Raw genomic sequence first — 19,972 nt, 5'->3', positions numbered from 1 at the left:
CAACTGCAACCCTCGGTTCTGGACGGTTTCTGGTCTAGTCTACGGAGGTTCACACCTCAGCTAGAAGATTCTACCCCCGACGCCTGGGCTTGACTGACGGGTGAGTGCGCCCTAACCGATTCTTTGCTGGTGACTCTGAACCAAAGGCCGGGAGCCCAGAGCGTGGGGACCTGAGTGAACGCGAGTGTGAGTGTGGGTCTGAATGTCTTTGGACCGTGCCCGAGACCCTTGCGACCTAGTGTATCCGAGGATCCAGAGCGAGATGACGGTTCTCGGGACTTCAGCCACCCGTCACTCGGCCCTTCCCCCTACTTCGCTCCATGGTTGCGATGAGAGGATTTCAGTTCTTGTCCGACGACGCTTCCTTCAGTTTATGGGTACGATCGGAAACTCCGGCCTCTCCGGATTAGCTCCGTCACCTCCTTAACCCACCGCGACCCCTTGTTTGTCTGGCAATCGTCTGCCCGCGTTCAGTTAGGGCGGTTGTTGCCGTTGTTTTGAAGTCACGTTTTCCACGGGCACTGAACGTTGATGAGATTTTTTTTTTCTCACATTTTCTCAGTCAGCTCGTGGATGCGTCCCTTTGCCCTCACTAAACCTATGTCTTGTAATACTTGACTCATCTGCTTTGAGTCGGGAGTCCGGTCCGTGAGAGCTCTGGTCTCTGACTGTAGTAAGCTCCTGTGCAGTAGACTGTCTTGGTCTTTATGACCTCTCCAAACCCCGGCAGGGTGTTGGGTAGAGTCAGCATCTCGTGAGTGCCAAGTGACTTGACCCCAGCGCCTTAAAGAGCCCTCCAGGAACTTCTCCCCCAGGGTCCTGGACTCCTTTAGAACCCAACTCTAGAAGTGATAAAGAACGCTCTAGCTTGATGAGCACAGTAGTTGGGAGATTGAAGCAAGAGGACGTACATTCAAGGGACAGCCTGGACTTCTTCAGGGACAGCCGTTCATAACTGAGCCCCTGGCTCTGATGAACAGGAAGGGAGAGAAGCAGGTAGGATGTTAGAGACTCACTAGCCAGAATCAATCAATCAGTCTCTCTCTCTCTCTCTTTCTCTCTCTCTCTCTCTCTCTCTCTCTCTCTCTCTCTCTCTCTGATTCCTGAGTAGCATCCTATCCTGTTGAAGCTGGAAAGTCACCTGTGGAAACTGCACCAGAGAAACCCCTGCGTCTGCAGTCTCGGCATCGATTGTTCAGATGGTTGAAGGACAGAGGACCTTTAGCAGCATTGAATGTGTTTGCAGCAACTGCAATGGCTTCTTTCCAAAGGAAAGGACTGCAGACAAGGATTCTTAGCACTGAGGAAGAGGAGAAACTGAAAAGAGACCAAGCTTTGGTGTCTTCTTTTAAACAGCAAAAACTGGAAAAAGAGGCTCAGAAGAACTGGGACCTTTTTTATAAAAGGAACAGTACCAATTTTTTCAAGGACAGACACTGGACCACCAGAGAGTTTGAGGAGCTAAGATCTTGTAGGGAGGTAGGCTGGGGTTTCTCCTGGCCTGCGCCATCTTCATTTATGATGCCTAGAAGAGAGGTCCTTTATTACATGTGGAGTGTGTTCCCAGCTGGAAACCTTGGGTGTCATTTCCCAGGAGCTGTCTTGTTTTTTGAAACAGAGTCTCTCACTAGACTTGGGGCACACAGATTAGCTTGGGCTAGATGGCCAGTAGGCCCCGGGGAGCCTGCCTAGAATGGGATTCCAGCCGTGAGACACCACATCCAGCCTCTTACCTGAGTGCCAGTGGTCGTGTGGCAAGCACTCTACTGATTCAGCTGCCCTAATAAAATTATGAAGTCTATCAAAATGGACCTAAGGAGAGGTCTGTTTCGTTTCAAGTATGCTTAGCGATGTCTGGGCTGATTAATAGAAAACAGAGCTTTAAGGTTTTCTTTTTCGATTTGTTTATATAATTATGCATATGGGTGTTTTGCTTGAATGTACTTCAATGCACCACATGCATGCCTAGTGTCTGTGGAATTCAGAAGAGCATGTCAGAGCCACTGGAACTGGAATTACAGACAGTTGTAGGTTGCCATATGGATGCAGGGAATTGAACACGGGTCCTCTGGAAAAGTTGCATGTTCTCTTAGCCACAGAGCCATCTTTCCAGCCCCTTAATGTTTTCTATTTAGTTAAAGCTAATCTGGAAGTTAGAAATATTAAATATTCAAAGTAGACTTTAGTGACAGATTGAAGCTACTTAGTAGTGAATGAACTATTCGCTGAAACTGTTTTCTAAGAATTTTGATCAGTTCTCTTAGTTAAGCCTCATAGCAACCCTATAAAGTTCATTAGTGTTGTTCCCATTTGCAGGGACCAAAAAATTGAGGCACAGAGCTATAGAAGTGAGTTGCCCAAGAATAGAATACAGGAGCAAAAGAGGGGTTGGGATTTGAGGAGGAGGCTAGCCTAGAGTGTCTGCACTGTGCTATGGCCTTGTTTGAACTGCCATTGTCGGTGATTATAAAGGAGGTACCAGCGTTAGCTTTTCCTTACTAGCTCTGTTGGTTAGTGTCTGCTTCATGAGGTCTGCGACGGCTCGCCTACTAAACATTTCAGCTTGGTCGTTTATTATGCAAATGTAATGTGCAGCAACTTTTGTGTTCTCATTCCTCAGTATGAAGGTCAAAAGCTGACAGTGTTGGAAGCCGGATGTGGGGTTGGGAACTGTCTGTTCCCACTTTTAGAAGAAGACTTGGCTATCTTTGCCTATGCCTGTGATTTTTCTCCAAGGGCGGTCGACTACGTGAAGGTTGGTGGGCCACATATGCATGCTGCTGTTTGCTTCCTGGGACCTTTGTCTAATGCTGTCCTCTTCAGGGGCTTACCAGCCGCGAGCACCACAGATACCATGTGCTGCTGTGACTCAGTCTCTGTGCCAGATTCACATGGCTCACCATGTAGATTGGTGGCTGGTTGTGGTGCTCTTTTATGTTTTGTTTTGTTTTTTGAGACAGGGTTGGGCCAGGCATGATGGCGCACACCTGTAATCCCAGCACTTGGGAGGCAGAGGCAGGCAGATTTCTGAGTTTGAGGTGAGCCTGGTCTACAGAGTGAGTTCCAGGACAGCTAGGGCTACACAGAGAAACCCTGTCTCGAAAAAACCAAATCCAAAAAAAAAGAGAGAGAGAGAGAGACAGGGTTTCTCTGTGTAGCCCTGGCTGTCCTGGAACTCACTCTGTAGACTAAGCTGGCCTTGAACTCAGAAATCTACCTGCCTCTGCCTCTGCCTCCCAAGGCCTGGGATTAAAGGCGTGTACCACCACTGCCCAGCAAGTGCCCTTTTAAGATAGGTTACTGTGACCAGAATTGTGAACAAGCTTCACAGAATTTGCAGGCACAGTCCTTAGTGATGAATAATGGAGGAACAGAATTGCTTAGAAGGGTATGAATGTTTAGTTTTAACAGATAATGCTACATTTCCTTTCAAAAAGATCATAGCAATTTATAGTTTTACCAGTAATTGTTTCCTCGGGTTTCTTTTTTCTTTTTTTCTTTTCTTTTTTTTTTTTTTTTTTTTTTTTGCCAATCTATGAGAAAAAAAAGTCTGAATATTTTATTTTTCTCATTACCAGAGTTATTGAAGACTAAAATTCATAAATATACATACTGTTTTCCTACCTCGACCTTTCTTCTGCATGTGTTTATTGAGAGCTTACTGTGTGCCAGTTGTAAGAATCAATCTGTGCATAACTTTTGCCTGTTTTTCTGTTCTTATTTTTAGGATATAGTGAGAGTGTTTGTTAATCACACATGTGTTACAAGCATCTCTTTTTCCCCCCTTCAATACTATTAATTGTAGCCTTTTCTAATGCAGGATTTAATTATGCCTTTTTTTTTGAGATAGCACAGACTGAGGCGAGGTGAAACTGTTGCTCCTCTTGCCTCTGCGTCCTGAGTCTGGCTGGGGTTACATGTGTGTACCACCTTTCCTGGCTCATAGCAAAATTATTAGCATTTTACTTTTGAGGTAACAGGTTTTATGTATAAGAATTCTTTACTCCTGACACTTAATCACTTATTGTTTTGTTATGTTTTTTAGTGATTTATTTATTTTTATTTTATGTATATTGGTGTTCTGCCTGCTTATATGTGTGTGAGAGGGTCAGATCCCCTAGAACTGGAGTTGCAGACAGTTGTGAGCTATCGTGTGGTTGCTGGGGCTTGAACTCAGGTCCTTTGGAAGAGCAGACAGTGCTCTTAACCGCAGAGCCAACTCCTCTGTATTCTCATCTATACCACTTTAGTTTTCTTTTAGATTCTTGGAGATTCATTCTTCTGTTCTTATGTGTAGTGTGTATGTGTCTGCATGTGGGTATAAGCACAGGCGTGCCAGTGCCTGCAGAGGCCAGAAGTCTCAGATTCCTGTAGCTGGAGTTACAGGCAGCTACCATCTGCCTGGTACACTTAGTGGAAGTTGAACCCGGGTCCTCTGAGAAAGCAGCTTGGATTCTTTACTGCCACGTCTCTCCTGCCCCTAATGTTCTTTTTAAAAAACATTGCTTGTTTACTTGTTTAAACTGTGTGTGTATACATGTATGTGGGCATGCATATGCTATTACATGTGTAGAGATCAGAGGGCAACATGGTGAAGTCAATTCTCTCCACGATGTGGGTTCTGGGGATAGACTTAGATAGTGAGACTTAGTAACAGGCACCCTTACCCACTGAGTCCTCTCTTTAGCCCTGTGTCTATACCATTTTGATTATTATTTTAAATGCCTAAACTCTTAGTCGTTAATTTAATGCCATATTTGAGTTAGGCTCTGATACTGGGCCTTCTTTCTTCAGACTCTTTTTCTTGCTTCTTGGTAGCCCTTACGTGCTTTTAAGTTGCACATAATATTAGGACAGTAGATACTGAAGTCAATAAGAGTTTATAATCAAGAGTTGGGTATTACATGATACAGTTTCTCTTATTCTCTTTGTTGTTGCACTGAATACCAAACACTTAAAACTCCTTTGGTGACTTTTGTATATCTTTTTTAGCTTTAGGTCTTCTCTTTGTCCCTGGCCTGTCTCTTCCTAGCTATAGCCATACTTACTGGGGGCTTTTGGTTGGGGTGAAGAGTGCAAATCTTTGTCTTGCCTCTCTGGTTTTGAACTGTCAGTAGCTTCATACCTCAGAGTAGGGACTTATACATTTTTCTTTTCATTTTTTTATAAGACAGATTTTATTTTATGTGTATGGATGTTCTCCTTACATGTATGTATGTGCACCACATGCGTGCCTGGTGCCCATGGAGGTCAGAAGACCATTGTGGGCTGCCATGTAGGTGCTGGGAATCAAACCCAGGTCCTCTGGAAAAGCAACCAGTGCTCCTAACTGTGCTGAGTCATCCCTCTAGCTCCCATGAGATTTCTGTTTGTCTGAGAACACAGTTTTTCTCGCCCATCTCTTTCCCAGCTTTGAGAGAGTCTACCAATGCCCTATCTGTAGTCTTGAGGATATTCTTGGGTCTGGGCAGAGAAGGTCCCCACTGCCCTCTAACCAGAGCTGCGTGCTACTTCACTGGTACTCATAGGCTCTAGCTTTAGCTTACTTTATTACTGCATAGTCACTTTTTCTTGCTAAAAGGATGTGAGGAAAAGCCAGCCCCAGAGAGACCAGCATCCTCTGTGAGGTACTGGCAGTATTGCTGGTGGAGACAAGTTCAGCAGAAACAGCCCCTGTGCCTCTTATCCCCACAACAGTGGATGGATGGTTTGTTTTTAAAGAAAGGTGAGGAGGGTTGGGTTTGTTTGTTTGTTTGTTTGTTTTAAAGAATTATTCATTTGTTTTATATACATGAGTATACTGTAGCTATCTTCAGACACAACGAGGGCATTAGACCCCTTTATAAAGATGGTTGTGAGCTACCATGTGGTTGCTTGAACTCGGAACCTCTGGAAGAGCATCCTAATCACCGCTGAGCCATCTCTCCAGCCCTGAGGGTTGGGTTTTTGAGACAGGATTTCTCTGGCACTCACTCTGCAGACCAGGCTGACCTTGAACTCTGATCCACCTACTGCCTCCTAGATGCTGGGATTAAATGCGTGCACTGCCACTGCCCAGCTGCTAATTTTTCAGTGTTGTTTTTCTGTCCTGGAGATTTCTGCCTCAGGTAAGCAAGTACTTGGCGCCTGAGTCTCCCTGAAGATGTTTGTGTTTCTCTATCCTCATGGCTTGCTTGCTTTCTTTCTTTCTTTCTTTCTTTCTTTCTTTCTTTCTTTCTTTCTTTCTTTCTTTCTTTCTTTCTTTGTAGGAATAAGTATGGGAGCCATGTCTTTCTATTTGTGTTCATCTCTAAGCTAAGGTCTTTGTATCTAGTTTTCAGAACACAGTACATTGGGAGTATTCATTATCATCACTGACCTTATCTAATTGCCATCTTTGGTCATAACTCAGTTCTCACACATACACGTGGATCTATTTAGGAATCGTCTGATTTGGTGAACTGTTTGCTCTCATTCTCAAACCACATTGTTTTATTTCTGTATTCTGTGTGTTTTGATGTCTAGTGGTATATGTCCTTCTGTTGGTAAAGTTCCTTTCTGGGGGACCTTAATGATGCCCACCATTCCCTTCTGTGGCCTCAGTGGCGTATCAAAGCACCGTCATCCACAGCTTGCTCTGGGAGCTCGCACTAAGTTAGTTCCTTGGATTTTCTTGCAGAGCGTAGGGGAGGGAGGGTTGCCTGCAGAGCTCTGGGTGCTGCTCCCTGACATGGCACGCTGCACCTGCCCAGCAAGCATGAGAGTTTTCCTTCAGCCAACTAAACAGAGCATTGCTTCCTTTGCCTCAGCCCCCAAAGTGGGGGGCAGTCGGATACTCAGGCGAGGTGCTTATGGCTCTTCCCACCCCTCCCAGATGGGGGTGAGTAACCAGCAGGCCCAGCCGGGAGACTCCTTCTGCAAGGGTATGTAGCTGAACTCCCCAAAATAGCAGTTGCTTGGCTTGGGAGACAGTCACTCTCAACATCTATTTCCTTCATTTTAAAAGTTGACTTTTGCAGGGCTAGAGAGATGGTTCAGTGGTTAAGGATGCTTACTCAATGAAGACCTGAGTTCTAGTCCCACCACCCACATCTGGTGGCTAACAACTGCTTGCAACCCCAGTTCCAGGGGATTCAGTGTCCTCTGGCCTCCGAGGGCCACTCACCTGCACATTCATACACATTAAATAAAAATAATCTTTTTTTAATACTAAATATGCTCACTCAGCAGTCTTGCATACTAATTTGTTCAGGTCACTTACATGATAAAACTTCTTCTCTTCCTTCGTAATACTCATAAGTGTGTTGGAGTCCACCAACCAACCAAAATGTACCAGGAATCCACTTACTAGAAGGAAAGATGGTTAGGATCTTTAGTCTTTTCTCTCACAGCAAATATACCACATACGAACTATGGAGGCATCCCAGGGGGGTAAACTGGAAGGACTTCTCACAGAGTGTAGGCTTGTCAGGGATAACCAGGGTTAGGAAGTGGCTGCTGACTTTGTATCATCCTTTTAGAAAAAGAGGCTTCTAACACTCTTGGATTTGACTATGCCCCAGACTGTCTGTCCCAGACTGCCCTGCCCTCAGTTACAAGCAGGCTGCTGAAGCGCTGCAGTGCCCCGTAGCAGTAACGAATCTTACTTCCCCAGTAACAAGTGACCATGCCATGCAGCAGTAAACAAGTAGAAACAGGATCTCTGGTCATATATGCACCAGCATGGTGATTGATTCAAATCACAAGTTCTTTCTGTTTTCCCCTTTCTAGCAACATCCTTTGTACAACGCAGAGAGATGCAAAGTCTTCCAGTGTGACCTCACTAGAGATGACCTCCTTGACCATGTCCCACCAGAGTCTGTGGATGCAGTCACCTTGATCTTTGTGCTTTCTGCTGTGCACCCTGAGAAGATGCACCTCGTCTTACTAAACGTGTTCAAGGTGAGTGAGTAACTGGACATTTGTACTTGCGGGCCGATCACCCTGTTTCTTCTCTTGCCTGCCTTCGCTGTAAGGCTTGTGTGCTGCATTCCCAGTGCCTTCCCATAGCCAGTGGTAGACTGTAGCTAGTCCAGAGAAAGGGAGTCTCTGCCGTGAAGCATCCCCTGCAGCTCTGGATTGTACAGTGATGTGGCTGCTCCCCAGAGCAAGGAAGGTGCTGCCGTTACCTGGGGTCCATAAGGTGAGATGGTGTGTAAGTAAATGGTCAAAAGCATGCTCGGAAGCCGAGGCCCTACACTAGCTCACTGCTTAAGCGAGTTCCTTCACCTCTGCAAGCTTGTTTCTATACCTGAACAGTGGGCTGGATAATACTGAAATGGTGGCATTTAGGGAAGATTAAATAAGATATATGACGTGTGCCCAGCACAGTGCTTGTTACATTACTATTACTGTCATGATTCCTGTTAGGATGGCAGGAACTGGAACTGCTGTGGCCACTAGGCAGCTGCTATGGCATGCCTGTGATCCTAATACTCAGGGCTGCGGTAGGCAAGTGCTATGAGTTCAAGGGCAGCCTGGCCTACTTTGTGAGTCAAGTGACCAAGCCAGCTCAGTCAACAGGGTCTCAAGGGAGGGGAAGAAAAGAAAAAGAATTAGACAAACATTATAACATGACTCCAGCCAGTTTTATTTTTTTTCAGCCAGCTTTTATACCATTCTAGGTACTTGCAGAGAATAAGGTCAGTTTTTAGATCAAAGACAAAGTAATCAAGGCAATGAACAAAGAGATCACACCACATAGTAATCAAACAAAACAATAAATGAAGTCTCCAGTCACTGGGTCTGGGGCATATCCGGATTACCAAGCCAAAAGGGAAGTCACGCATTCCTTGGCTGTGTTCACTTGATTCTTGCTTTAGCTCAAATGCTGATACTCCTATCTGATCCTGCTTCTTGAGCCCATTGACAAGCACCAAAAGTTCTCCACAGTCAAGAGCTGTGCCTAAGCTATAGACTCTTTCTGAAAACAAACAAGCCATTGTGATCGTGTGCACCTTCATCCTCAGGCAGCTCAAGAGTTTAAGGTCGTTCTCATCTGTAGAGCGAATTCGAAGTTAGCCTAGGTTACTTGATGCAGTGTCTCAAGAAAACACTTCCCCGTATGGGTAAGACGGGCTCTGTCAAGACCAGCTCTGGCACCAGTCTCTAAGTTTGGTTCCTCCTGGTGCTCAAGCTGAGTGTACCAGTGAGTGAGGTCACTGCGGTGAAGAACTGCTGTGCAGAGTTAACTGCAGTGAGCCCGAGACACTGCAGACAGTGTCAATTAATGAAATTGACAGGTGGTGGTGATGCACCCTTGGTCCCAGGGCTTGGGAGGGCCTCCTAGGCGGATCTCCAGGTTCACGGCCAGCCTGGTGAGTGAGTGAACTCATTCCACAGAGTGAATTCCAGGTCAGCCAGAGGAACCTCTTAAAAAACAAAAGAATCAATGAAACCAATCACTAAAAATGGTAAAGTGGTGAATTCTGACAGGCACATGGAACCTGCTTGTGATTTCAGCACCCAGGAGGCCAAGGCAGGAGGAGTCTCAATTTGAGGCAAACCTGAGCTACATGGGAAGACAAAAAATGTACCTGCACACAAAGGAATCTTCTCAAACATTTTAACTTTAAAGCCTGCGCATTTATTCTTTCCTGTTCTCACTAGTCATCGTTTTGAATATCTGAGTACTTTGTGTATATGAGACTTGAATTCATAGGTAAGAGTAGCAAGGGATAGTGAGCACTTTGTTTGATGACAAGAAAAGAGAGAGAGAGGAATAGAAAAAGAAAGGATGCCCAGGATACAGCAGGGGATGCCAGGCCCTGGGAGTGATGCAGCATCAGGAGAAAGCACAGCCTGGCCTGGAGGGAAACTGGCCTCCGTAGATAGCAGGTTTCTGTGAGAACAGAGCTTGTAATGAACATTCAGAAGCAGGTGGATCTCTGTAAATTTGGGGCTAGCCTCTTTAATGAGTTCAGACCAGCCACAGCTACCTTGTGTGACCCTGTCTAAAAAAAAAAAAAAAATTTAATTATAAAAAGAACTGTACCGTGATACAATGATGTTTTCATTAGTTACCATCCAAACTCATAGTGGACTTCCACAGCTTTCATATTAAGGTATGGCACATTCCCACAGGAGCAGTAAGCATGAAGGTGCACCTGGACCTGAGAGCCTGTTGGCAGGTCATATCCATTGGGGGTCGTCTCGCTCCTAGGCTGAGTCTGCTCCACAGCCTCCAAATGTGGTCTGTGCTTTCCTCTCCCTCAGGCTTAGTACTGCTGTGGTGCCCTGATCCTAAGTATGCCTTAGAGGGGCTTTGGTTTGTGCTTATTTTGAGCACACCGCCTAGATGCCAGTGCTTCCAGCATCTGAGTGTCCTAGTGCCCTTCAGAGACCAGCCTCTTCGCAACCTATTGCAGTAATAAATCATATGCCATCTATATTTTAGTAGGTATGACATACCACATTTGTAGAAAGTTTTCTTGAGCTTTCGTTCATTTTAGTATCCCTCCTATTTTTAATCTCCGTTAGAGGTCTTTTTCAGCTGAGCCATAGTGACTTTCTAGCCCAGTCTGATTGCTTTCTCCTTGCTATCATCGAGATTTGTTGGCTAATTTAAAAGTGTGCTCTGTTGGCAAAGTACTAGAGATCTCGAGAAGCCATCCTCAGGCTCTGCAGACAGAACAGCAGCAGCCCGGGGCAAAGCCCAGGAACAGTGTCGCATACACTCCCCACCGTGGCTTCATCACTCTAGGGCGCCAATGCCAGGCAAGCTTCCCTATATATAACAAGAGTCTCCCCCAAAACCAAAGAGGCTGCAGGGAGGATATGGCTATACAGGTGCCACTACAGGCTTTCCAGAGGAGGCAAAACTTGTCACAGGAAATGGCATCTCTTATTGTAAAATAAGTACTCTGTGCTCAGCCTGGTGGTTGGGTCTGTGGACCACCGGTCAGTCTTGAAGTGTATAGAAGCCTGTGTGGCACTGTCTACACCACAGATAGAGGGCTCTGAGGAAAGGAAAGGGTCACTTTCCTGACTCTTCCCACGTGATGCAGACTTCCCATGCTAAGAGCAGGTGATCAGGCCAGAGCCCAGCACTTGGGGTGGGGGAAGGGCAGTGTTGGGACCCAGTAGGGAGTCACACACAGGAGCCCTTCAGAGGTAGGTTGTCAGAAGCAGATATCTGGAACTCAGCCTAGGGAAGGAGACGGCTCATGCCTTGCAGAAGGCAAAAGTGTGCCCTGTGTGCTCGCTTTTATGTGGGCATAACTGCAAGGTGCTCTACTATATCTAAAAAGTGACTTTTAAGGCATTTTATTTAATTTTTGGTTTTTTGAGACAGGATCCTCTTGCTATGTAAACCGGGTGGACCAGGTACTGTGCAGGCCAGGCTGGCCTCAAACTCCAAATGATATTCCTGCCTCGGCCTCTTGGAACTCCCACACTGACATGGTTTCTAAGAGCAACCAGTCGTGTCAAGGGTATTTTGTATGCCTTCTTTCACAACTCCCACGGGTCTGTTTTACTTCTAACGTCATCAGGTGATATTTGGCCTGACTGGGTCATGGACAACCTGCTTTACTTCTGTAGGTATTGAAGCCAGGCGGAAGTGTCTTGTTCCGTGACTACGGGCTGAATGATCACGCCATGCTTAGATTTAAAGCCGGAAGCAAACTTGGAGAAAACTTTTATGTCAGACAAGATGGAACCAGATCGTATTTTTTTACTGATGGTAAGAGGAGTGGAGTGTCTCCTTAGAGTGTGTCAGTCTCTGCTCAGTACTTGATGGCGCCATCGGTGGAGTGCTGCCTGGACAGGTCTGTGGCCATCCCGACACACAAGCCCCAAGTCCCTAGCACGAGTTCTGATGCACAGCACATAGCCAGCTCTGGCCTGTGGGGGCTTAAAGGCCTCTGCCGACAGTGGCTAGTGAGTGAGCCTTGCAGAGTAGACAGGGCTCAGACCTGTCACGGGATGCCAACAGGAACTGTGCTGGGAAGCGGGAAGGAGGACCAGAAAGTCACATCTTTCAGATAAGTGCCTTAAGTTCACCTTGGTGGTGTGAGGGTACTTTCCCAGACCCAAAGGCAAAAATCCTTGAGTAAAAGTGATTAGATCTGATTTCAAGTAGATAAATTTGCTATCAAAGAATACCAGGAATATAGCTTGGGTGGTGACCTAGCCTTGGTCAGATTCTGAGTTCAGTCTCCAGCACTGCATTAACTGGGGTAGTTACACACAGGACTTAGACACCAGCATTCAAGAGGCAGAACCAGAAAGATCGAGTTAAAGGCCCAGCTGCAGAAATGGTTTAGCAGTTAAAAGCACTTGTTGCACTTGCCAAAGACCTGGTTTAGTTCCCCATACCCATATAGTGGCTTAACCACCTGTAACCCAGTTCCCAGGGATCAAACGCCTCCTCTGACCAGGCCCCTGTGAGCAGCAGGCATGCACGTGGCGCAAATGCTTCATGCAGGCAAAACTCTCATACACAGAAAATAAATTAAACCATAGGTCATGTTGACCCTCAGCTTGTTCCTGGGCTACATGAGACCCTGTCTGGAAAAACAATAACAAAGTTAGATGCCTGTAACTGGGAAGATGGCTCAGTTAATAATAAGTATATGCTGCAGCATCTCAGCTTCGCTGTGATAAAGCCATATATGGTGCCATGAACCTGTAATCCTGGTGCTGGGAAGGCAGAGACAGCTGAGATCCCTGGAGCTTGCTGGTTAGATAGTTTTGTTGGCAATGCCCGTGCGGGTGAGAAATCCTGTCTCAAAAAGTGAGGTGGATGAGAACAGCCAGGGCTATCTAAGAGAGACCCTGTCTCAAAAAAGGGTGCCCTTGCGTTTGGTGCGTGGATGTTAAGAATTGCAGTGTCAAACCAAGCACGTGGGAGGCAGAGGCAGGTGGATCTCAGAGTTTGAGGCCAGCCTGGTCTGCAGAGCAGCTTCCGAGACAGCCAGTGCTACACAGAGAAACTTGAAATCCTGTCACCATCATCCCCCAAAAAAGTAAGGTGGAGGGCTGGAAAGATGGCTCAGTGGTTAGGAGTACCTCCGGACAACCTAGCTTTGAATCCCAGTAGCAGCCACATGTGGCTAACAGATGAAGTCTGTCTTCTTTTGGCAGCTGTGGCCCCAAGCATGCATGTGGTGCATATGCATACACGCTGGCAAAGCATCCATGGACATAAATGCTATTTATTTATTTATTTATTTATTTATTTATTTATTTATTTATTTATCTATCTATCTATCTATCTATCTATCTTTGGTTTTTCTAGATAGGGTTTCTCTGTGTAGCCCTGGCTGTCCTGGAACTCACTCTGTAGACCAGGCTGGCCTCAAACTCAGAAATCCGCCTGCCCCTGCCTCCCAAGTGCTAGGATCAAAGGCGTGCGCCACCACCGCCTGGCATAAATGTTTTTTTAAAGTGGAGAATGTGACCTCTTTATATGTGTGCATGCTCTTGCACATAGGTGCATACACATGCATAATGCAGTCCACATACAAGATAATAATAAAAAATACTTTTAAAAGGCATTTTGGATCAGAAAATGCCAAACATTTCAGTTTTTAAGTGTTTCAAGCATTAGTTTTAAGTCTACCTAATAATCTGGAATAAAAGATAATTGGCCTTTTTTTTTTTTTTAAGGCTCTGTGGCTCTGCGGGTTTAGATGGGAGGTGGCTCATTTATTTTTGCAATGCTGGGGCTTGTACCCAGGGCTTGGAGCATGTCAGGCACGTGCTCTACTGCTAATCTGTGTCCCTAGGTCTTTTCCCCTTTAGTGTTAGGCTTAGGTTTTTTTGGTTCGTTATGTGTATATGTTTTGCCTGCATATGTTTTTGTGTACCATGTGCATGCCTGGCATGTGCAGAAGTCATAAGAGGGTGTCAGATCTCCTGGGGCTGAAGTTACGGGCAGTGGTGAGCCACCACGGACACCAAACCTGCATCTCCTGCAAGAACAGCAGGTGCTCTTAGCTGATGAGCTGTATCTGCAACTCTATAGTTTTTAGTTGTTGTTGTTGCTGCTGTTTTAAAATAAAACCTCAAGCCAATAGCCCAGGCTATCCTTAACCTTATAGCAGTCTGTGTCTGCCTCATATTTCTGTTTCCTGACATTATTCTAAATATTAAAACTAAAAAACAAGTGGTCACAAGTAAATGTACCATGTCAGGTGGAAATGAAGATGAATTTAAGGTGTGTGAAATGGCCGCATCTGGCTAAATGCTTTAGAAGTCATCAGGAAGCCTCAGTGGGGTCTTCATAGTGCTCCACAGTACAGCTGCACAGTAAGGCCCTTAGTGGGTCTGCACAGTGCTCCACAACCCTTTGTTCTACTTGTTTGGTTCATTTAACCTGTGTGATGTTTTGCTGAGGTAAAATTATCACTACCTGGTAATCTCTCCCAGCCCTCATTCTAGTCACAGATATCCTTCCTTTCAATAACCAGGTTAAGTGTGTACAGGCCTTTTCAATAGCTCGCTTGGGCTTTGTTTCTTTTTAGTCAGACTTTTGTATATGCTAACATAAGAATACGCCAAGATATGTACATCTTTGTTGATTCTTTAATTGGAGGTTTCTGTCTGGGTGTTAAGACCATGAGAAATAGGAATCTGTTGAGTTTTTTTTTTTTTTAAGATAGCGTGAACTAAGGAAATATGAGTGAGTGAGTGAGTGAGTGAGTGAGTGAGTGAGTGAGTGAGTGAGTGAGTGAGTGAATTAATGGGTAAGTGAGTGAATGAAAACAAAGCAAGCCTGGCGTGCTAGCACAGGCCTGTATTCCCAGCACTGGGGAAGCTGAGGCAGGAGCATAAAAAAGTTGAGGCCAGCCAGAGATGTAAAGTGAAATCCTGTCTCAAAAGGGAATAAAAACCAAGGAAGAAAAGTTTTAAAACAGAACCAAATTCAACATTGAAGTTTTCATACAGAGACAGACAGACAAGTTCCCCGCTTGCCTCCTAGAGTTCCTGGCGCAGCTCTTTGTGGACGCAGGTTATGAAGAGGTGGTCAACGAGTATGTGTTCCGAGAGACGGTGAATAAAAAAGAGGGCCTGTGCGTGCCACGAGTTTTCCTTCAGAGCAAGTTCCGGAAGCCTCCAAAGGACCCAGCCCCTGCCACTGACTCTGCTTCTCTTTGAAGAAAAGAATTTTAAACTGTTCTGTATTTTTTATATTCTGAATTTTTAAAACTTGGATGTATTATTTTTATAGAGAACAAGTGAAGGCTGGGGAGTCAGCTCATCAGGTAAAGGTAAATGGGCTCAGCGGCCAAGTGGGCCAGCAGTCCTTGTCTGGAACAAAGGCACCGGGCAGGAGAGATGGCTCAGCAGGCCTGCTCCTACATGGCAGTTCCCGCCCATCGGTGATGCTGGGTGCCCTCCTCAGGCCACGGCAAGAGGCGCACTGACATACGTGCAGGCCAACACCCACATTACAAAAGAAAAATATCCAGGTTTGGCAATTTGAATTTATCCTAGTACTCCTACCTCAAGATGAGAAGCAGAGGCAGAAGAATCACCGTGAAGGCTCAGGACCAGCTAGCCTGGAGAAGTGTGGCAGCCCTGAGAGACCTGGCTTCAGAGAGGTGGAGAGTGAGAGCGAGGAGAATTGTTTTCTAACCTCACATACACGAATAAGTAAATAAAGTGAATTTGTTTGCACACTGTAGTAAAACAGAATCCGTAAGTCCTGAAAGGAAAGTCTTGTGGTTTGGTGGCGGTATAAAATTTACCGTCTCCACAAAGGGAGGGAGGGAAGCAGGAGAGCCGAGCGGGAGGTGTGTGTGATCAGGTCACAAGTCAAGCACCTGCTGGTGATCACTTTAAGACAACCCTTTGGTATACATACAGACTTACCACCTATGAGAGACTAAAGCAAGTTTGCACACTAATCAGGTGGATGTGCTTGTTTATTTAAAGAATTAAATCTTGGGTTCAAACTGGCTGTGTTCAGATGGTCGGTAGAATGCTTGCCTGGCAGGCATGAGTTAATCCCCAGCAGGGAGTTGACGGTGTGGTGTCACCCATATCACAGCACTTGTTGGGCTAAGGAGACAGCAAGTACGTGCCATGCAAGTGAGGACCTGAGTTGGATCCCACGAACCTGCCTAAAGCTGGGAATGGCATGCATCTGTAATCCCAGCAGTGGGAGGTGGGACAGAGACGTCCTCAGAAGTGTGAGGGCCGGGTAGCCAGGGCTGTGCAAGCACACAGAGCAGAGATAACCTGGGCAAACCCCAGAGGTTATCCTCCCTCCACGGAGTCCTAGCACGCATGTGTCCACTCTCACAGAAGAAGATGTGAATACATGCATCATGTGTATAAATAAGTAAGTTGAGAGCCAGAGATGTGGCTCAGCAGATCCCGGCAGTTGCCAGCAAGCCTGCTGCCCCAGTTAACTACTTAGAGCCCACATTGTGGAAGGAACGAATCCGTTCCCACCGATTGTTCTGACCTCCATATGAGCACCATGGCCCACGTGTGCACACAGAAAGTAAGTGTTTAAAAGAGTATTTTGTTATTTTTCTGACAGTGTCTATGTGGTCCTGACTGTCCCAGAACTTGCTGTATAGAGTAGGCTGGCTTCAACTCACAGGGATCTGCCTCTTCAGGGCTAGGATTAGGGGTGGGGACTACCATGCCACACCAGACTTTTCATCTTAAATTCAAGCTTATTCCTGGCTTCACTGCAAGTTTAACATCGGGCTGGGCTACATGAGACTGCAGTCCCAAAACAAAAAGCCAAGGATTGGGTCTTGGTTGGAAACTTCACACAGTAGGATGTCAGGCCTCTTCAGTTCTTTCGTGGGTGATTGATTTCTGTGATTGTCATTCTTGCTGAAAACACTACATAAATATGTGTAGTACAAAATAGCAGGTTCATGGCTGTTTGATGAATTGTTGGGAATTCTGTCCTTAAACCAAAATTTAATGACATTTTAAGAAACATAAGTCTGAGGCTTTGCGTGGGTGTGTATGATAGGAATAAACGTGTGGGTGTGAGTTCAGGAAGACACGCTGCCTTCCTCTCTCACGCTCGCCCTATCCTGGAGACAGTTCCCTGCTGACGTGGAGCTTGTCTTCAGGCTCTCGGACCCGCCAGTTCCCACCTCCCAGTGTTGGTGGTAAAGGCCATGCCCAGCAGTTTTTATATGGATGCTCAGGATTTGACCCCAAGTCCTTGTGCCTTCACTCTTAAGCACTAGACCCATTAAGTAGATTTTTGTTAATGTGTGTGGTGTTTTATGCATATATGTCTGTATGCTATATTCATGTGTGATTCCCATGGAAGCCAGAGGATGTCGGATCCCTGAGTCTGGAGTTACAGTTGAGTCTTGAGTTACTGTGTGTGGGTGCTGGGAATCAAACCTAAGTCCTATGAAACTGCAGCCAGTGCTCTTAACCACTGAGCCATTTCTCCAACCCCCTAAACAGAAATTTTAAAAAGTATCCTAACAATGCAATTTTGGGGTTTTTTTTGTTTTTGTTTTTTTGTTTGTTTGTTTGTTTGTTTGTTTGGTTGGTTGGTTGGTTGGTTGGTTGGTTGGGTTTTTTTGGATTTGGTTTTTTCAATTCAGGGTTTCTCTGTGTAGTCCTGGCTGTCCTGGAACTCATTCTGTAGACCAGGCTCGCCTCAAACTCAGAAATCCTCCTGCCTTTGCCTCCCAGAGTGCTGGGATTACAGGCATGCACCACCACTGCCTGGCTCTAACAATGCAATTTTAAAGAAATAGTAATTTAATATTTACATGCTGAAGAGTGATGGAAAATATTAAAAGTCTTTGTTTAGCATGATTAAACCATTGTTTCTGGATGTCTTAATTTGGGTTACTATGTTACTATGGTAAAGCACCGTGACCAAAAGCAGGGTAGGAGGAAAGGGTTTACGCTTCTACATCCAAAGTCCATTATTGAAGGAAGTCAGGATAGCAACTCAAACATGGCAGAAACCTGAAGGCAGGAGCTGATACAGTACATACAAGTATTAATACAACTTTTAGGAGTTAGTTCTCTGCATTCCGTTTCAGGGGTCAACCTCAGATTATCTTGGAAAGGACCCAAGTTAAATTCCCAGCACCCATTTGGTAGCTCACAACGCCAGCCTCAGGGACCTAACAGCTTCATCTGAATTTTCTCTGGTACCAGATACTCGCGGTGTACCTACATATATGCAGGCAGAATTCACATGCATATACATTAATCTAAAAGCAATTTTGTGGTTGTTATTTTTGAGACAGGATGTCACTAGAGCTAGTAGCCCTGGTTAGCCTGGAATACACTCTGTAGATCAGGCTGGCCTCTGCTGGAATTGAAAGCATGCACCACCATGCCAGCTAAACTATTTGTATCTTGTTGCTGTACTAGGAGTTGAACCTAGGCCCTCAAGTGCTAAGCAAGTAGCATCCCCATCTGCCCCATGCAGTTTCTCCAGAAGCACAGTTGATCTCTACTAAAGAGTTTGCATTTCATCTGTGAAAGGGCATTGGACTGGGCCCAGTTCCCTGTGGGGAAGCAGTGGCTAGAGAGGATTATTGGGGCCCAAAGCTAGTTTTGTAGACTATGGGGAACTCCCTAAATTGGTCCAATGACCCATCTCCTGGGCACTTCCACATGTGACTTTTAAATTATGACACAGAATTGAAGTTCTTCCCTGCAAGCCTTTTCTGTGCTTGCAGAAAGTTGGTGAGAGTCCCTACCTGAACACATGGCTAGCCAGGGCCTTTCAGACTGAACCATATCGCAAAGGGGGGTGGTCCTTGTGGGGACGAGGCTGGAAAATATTCAGGTTTGGTCCAGTCAGAATAAGTCCCCCAGTCCTGGAGAGAGGAGGTGTGACTCAGAGCTCAGTTGTGCTTGCTGGCTGCCCTTCAGGGCCATCTGTTTCAACCTGAGAGAAGCCCTTTTCTCCTGCTGTCAGTTGCTCTGGGTATCCTCTCTTTGGAGGCTCAGAAATGGCTATTGTAAGAACAAACCTGATAACATACAGGAGTTTGTTTTTTGGTGGGGTTGTTTTTGGTTTTTCTTGAAATCGTTTTGTAAAGGATGGAAGCCTGTAAGAAATCACACAGGTCTCAGAAGATCTAGGGTCTCCGTTCAGTCCCTGGCCTCCACCAAAGGCATCGTGGGCTGGCTTAGCCCAGGATGCTGCTCAAGACCCCTTCTGGGAGGTCCTTTCCCTCTAGTGTGACCGCTCCCTCAGATTCTGTGACCACTCCCTCAGATTCTGTGACCGAGCCTGGTGAAGACAGAATAAAGTAGGAGGAGAAAAGTCAGTGTCAGGGAGGCTGACCTGGGATTCTGACCCAGTTCCTTGACTTTATTATATTATTTACACCCCAAATATTGCCCCCTCTTGTTCTCCCTTGCAGAGTTCTCCCATCCTCCCTCCCCTTCACCTCTGAGAAGGTGCCCCTCCCTGTAGCATCAAGTCTACAGGATTAGGTACATCTCTCCCACTGAGGCCACACAAGGCAGTCCTCTGCTACAAATGTGCTGGGGGCCTCGGACCAGCCTGTGTATGCTCTTTAGTTGATGGCTTAGTCTCTGGGAGCTCTCCAGAGTCCGAGTTAGTTGATACTGTTGGTCTTCCTATGGGGTTGCCATCCCCTTCAGTCCTTTCCCTAACTCTTCCATAGGGGTCCCCCAACTTCAGTTCAATGCTTGGCTATGAGTGTTTGCATCTGTCTTAGTCAGCTGCTGGTACAGCTTCTCAGAGGACAGCCATTCTAGGCTACTGTCTGCAAGCACAACATAGCATCAGTAATAGTGTCAGGGTTTGGTACCTGTCTATGACATGGATTCCAAATTGGGCCAGAGACTGGTCAACTGTTTATTCAGTCTGTTTCATTTTTGTCCCTGCGTTTCTTTTAGACAGGAACAATTTTGGGTCAAAAAAATTGAAGGCAGGTTGTTGTCCCCATCCCTCCACTGGGGGTTCTCTCTGGCTACTGTAGGTGGTCTCTTTAGGTTCCATATCCCCACTATGGTGCAC

At 45.9% G+C, this 19,972-nt stretch overlaps 1 protein-coding gene across 1 annotated transcript; it reads left to right on the top strand.

The window, feature by feature from the left end:
• The first annotated feature begins 2 nt into the window (after positions 1-2).
• Mettl6 (methyltransferase 6, methylcytidine) lies at positions 3-17,780 on the top strand. The gene is made up of 6 exons (XM_052190092.1): positions 3-100; positions 1,112-1,479; positions 2,621-2,755; positions 7,750-7,920; positions 11,560-11,701; positions 14,945-17,780. The coding sequence occupies exons 2-6, from the start codon at positions 1,255-1,257 to the stop codon at positions 15,118-15,120; spliced, it is 849 nt and encodes a 282-aa protein (XP_052046052.1). The 5' UTR covers positions 3-100; positions 1,112-1,254; the 3' UTR covers positions 15,121-17,780.
• Positions 17,781-19,972: the final 2,192 nt, after the last annotated feature.

The sequence above is a fragment of the Apodemus sylvaticus genome, chromosome 8 (assembly GCF_947179515.1).
Source record: "Apodemus sylvaticus chromosome 8, mApoSyl1.1, whole genome shotgun sequence".
Lineage (NCBI taxonomy): Eukaryota > Metazoa > Chordata > Mammalia > Rodentia > Muridae > Apodemus > Apodemus sylvaticus.
This window is presented reverse-complemented; position numbering and strand designations above follow the sequence as displayed.

Excerpts from the sequence above, each read along its gene's own strand:
- Mettl6 (XM_052190092.1), top strand. The coding sequence starts at position 1,255 with ATGGCTTCTTTCCAAAGGAAAGGACTGCAGACAAGGATTCTTAGCACT. Across the intron at positions 2,756-7,749 it reads GGGCGGTCGACTACGTGAAG|CAACATCCTTTGTACAACGC; the intron begins GTTGGTGGGCCA and ends TCCCCTTTCTAG. Across the intron at positions 7,921-11,559 it reads TCTTACTAAACGTGTTCAAG|GTATTGAAGCCAGGCGGAAG; the intron begins GTGAGTGAGTAA and ends TTACTTCTGTAG.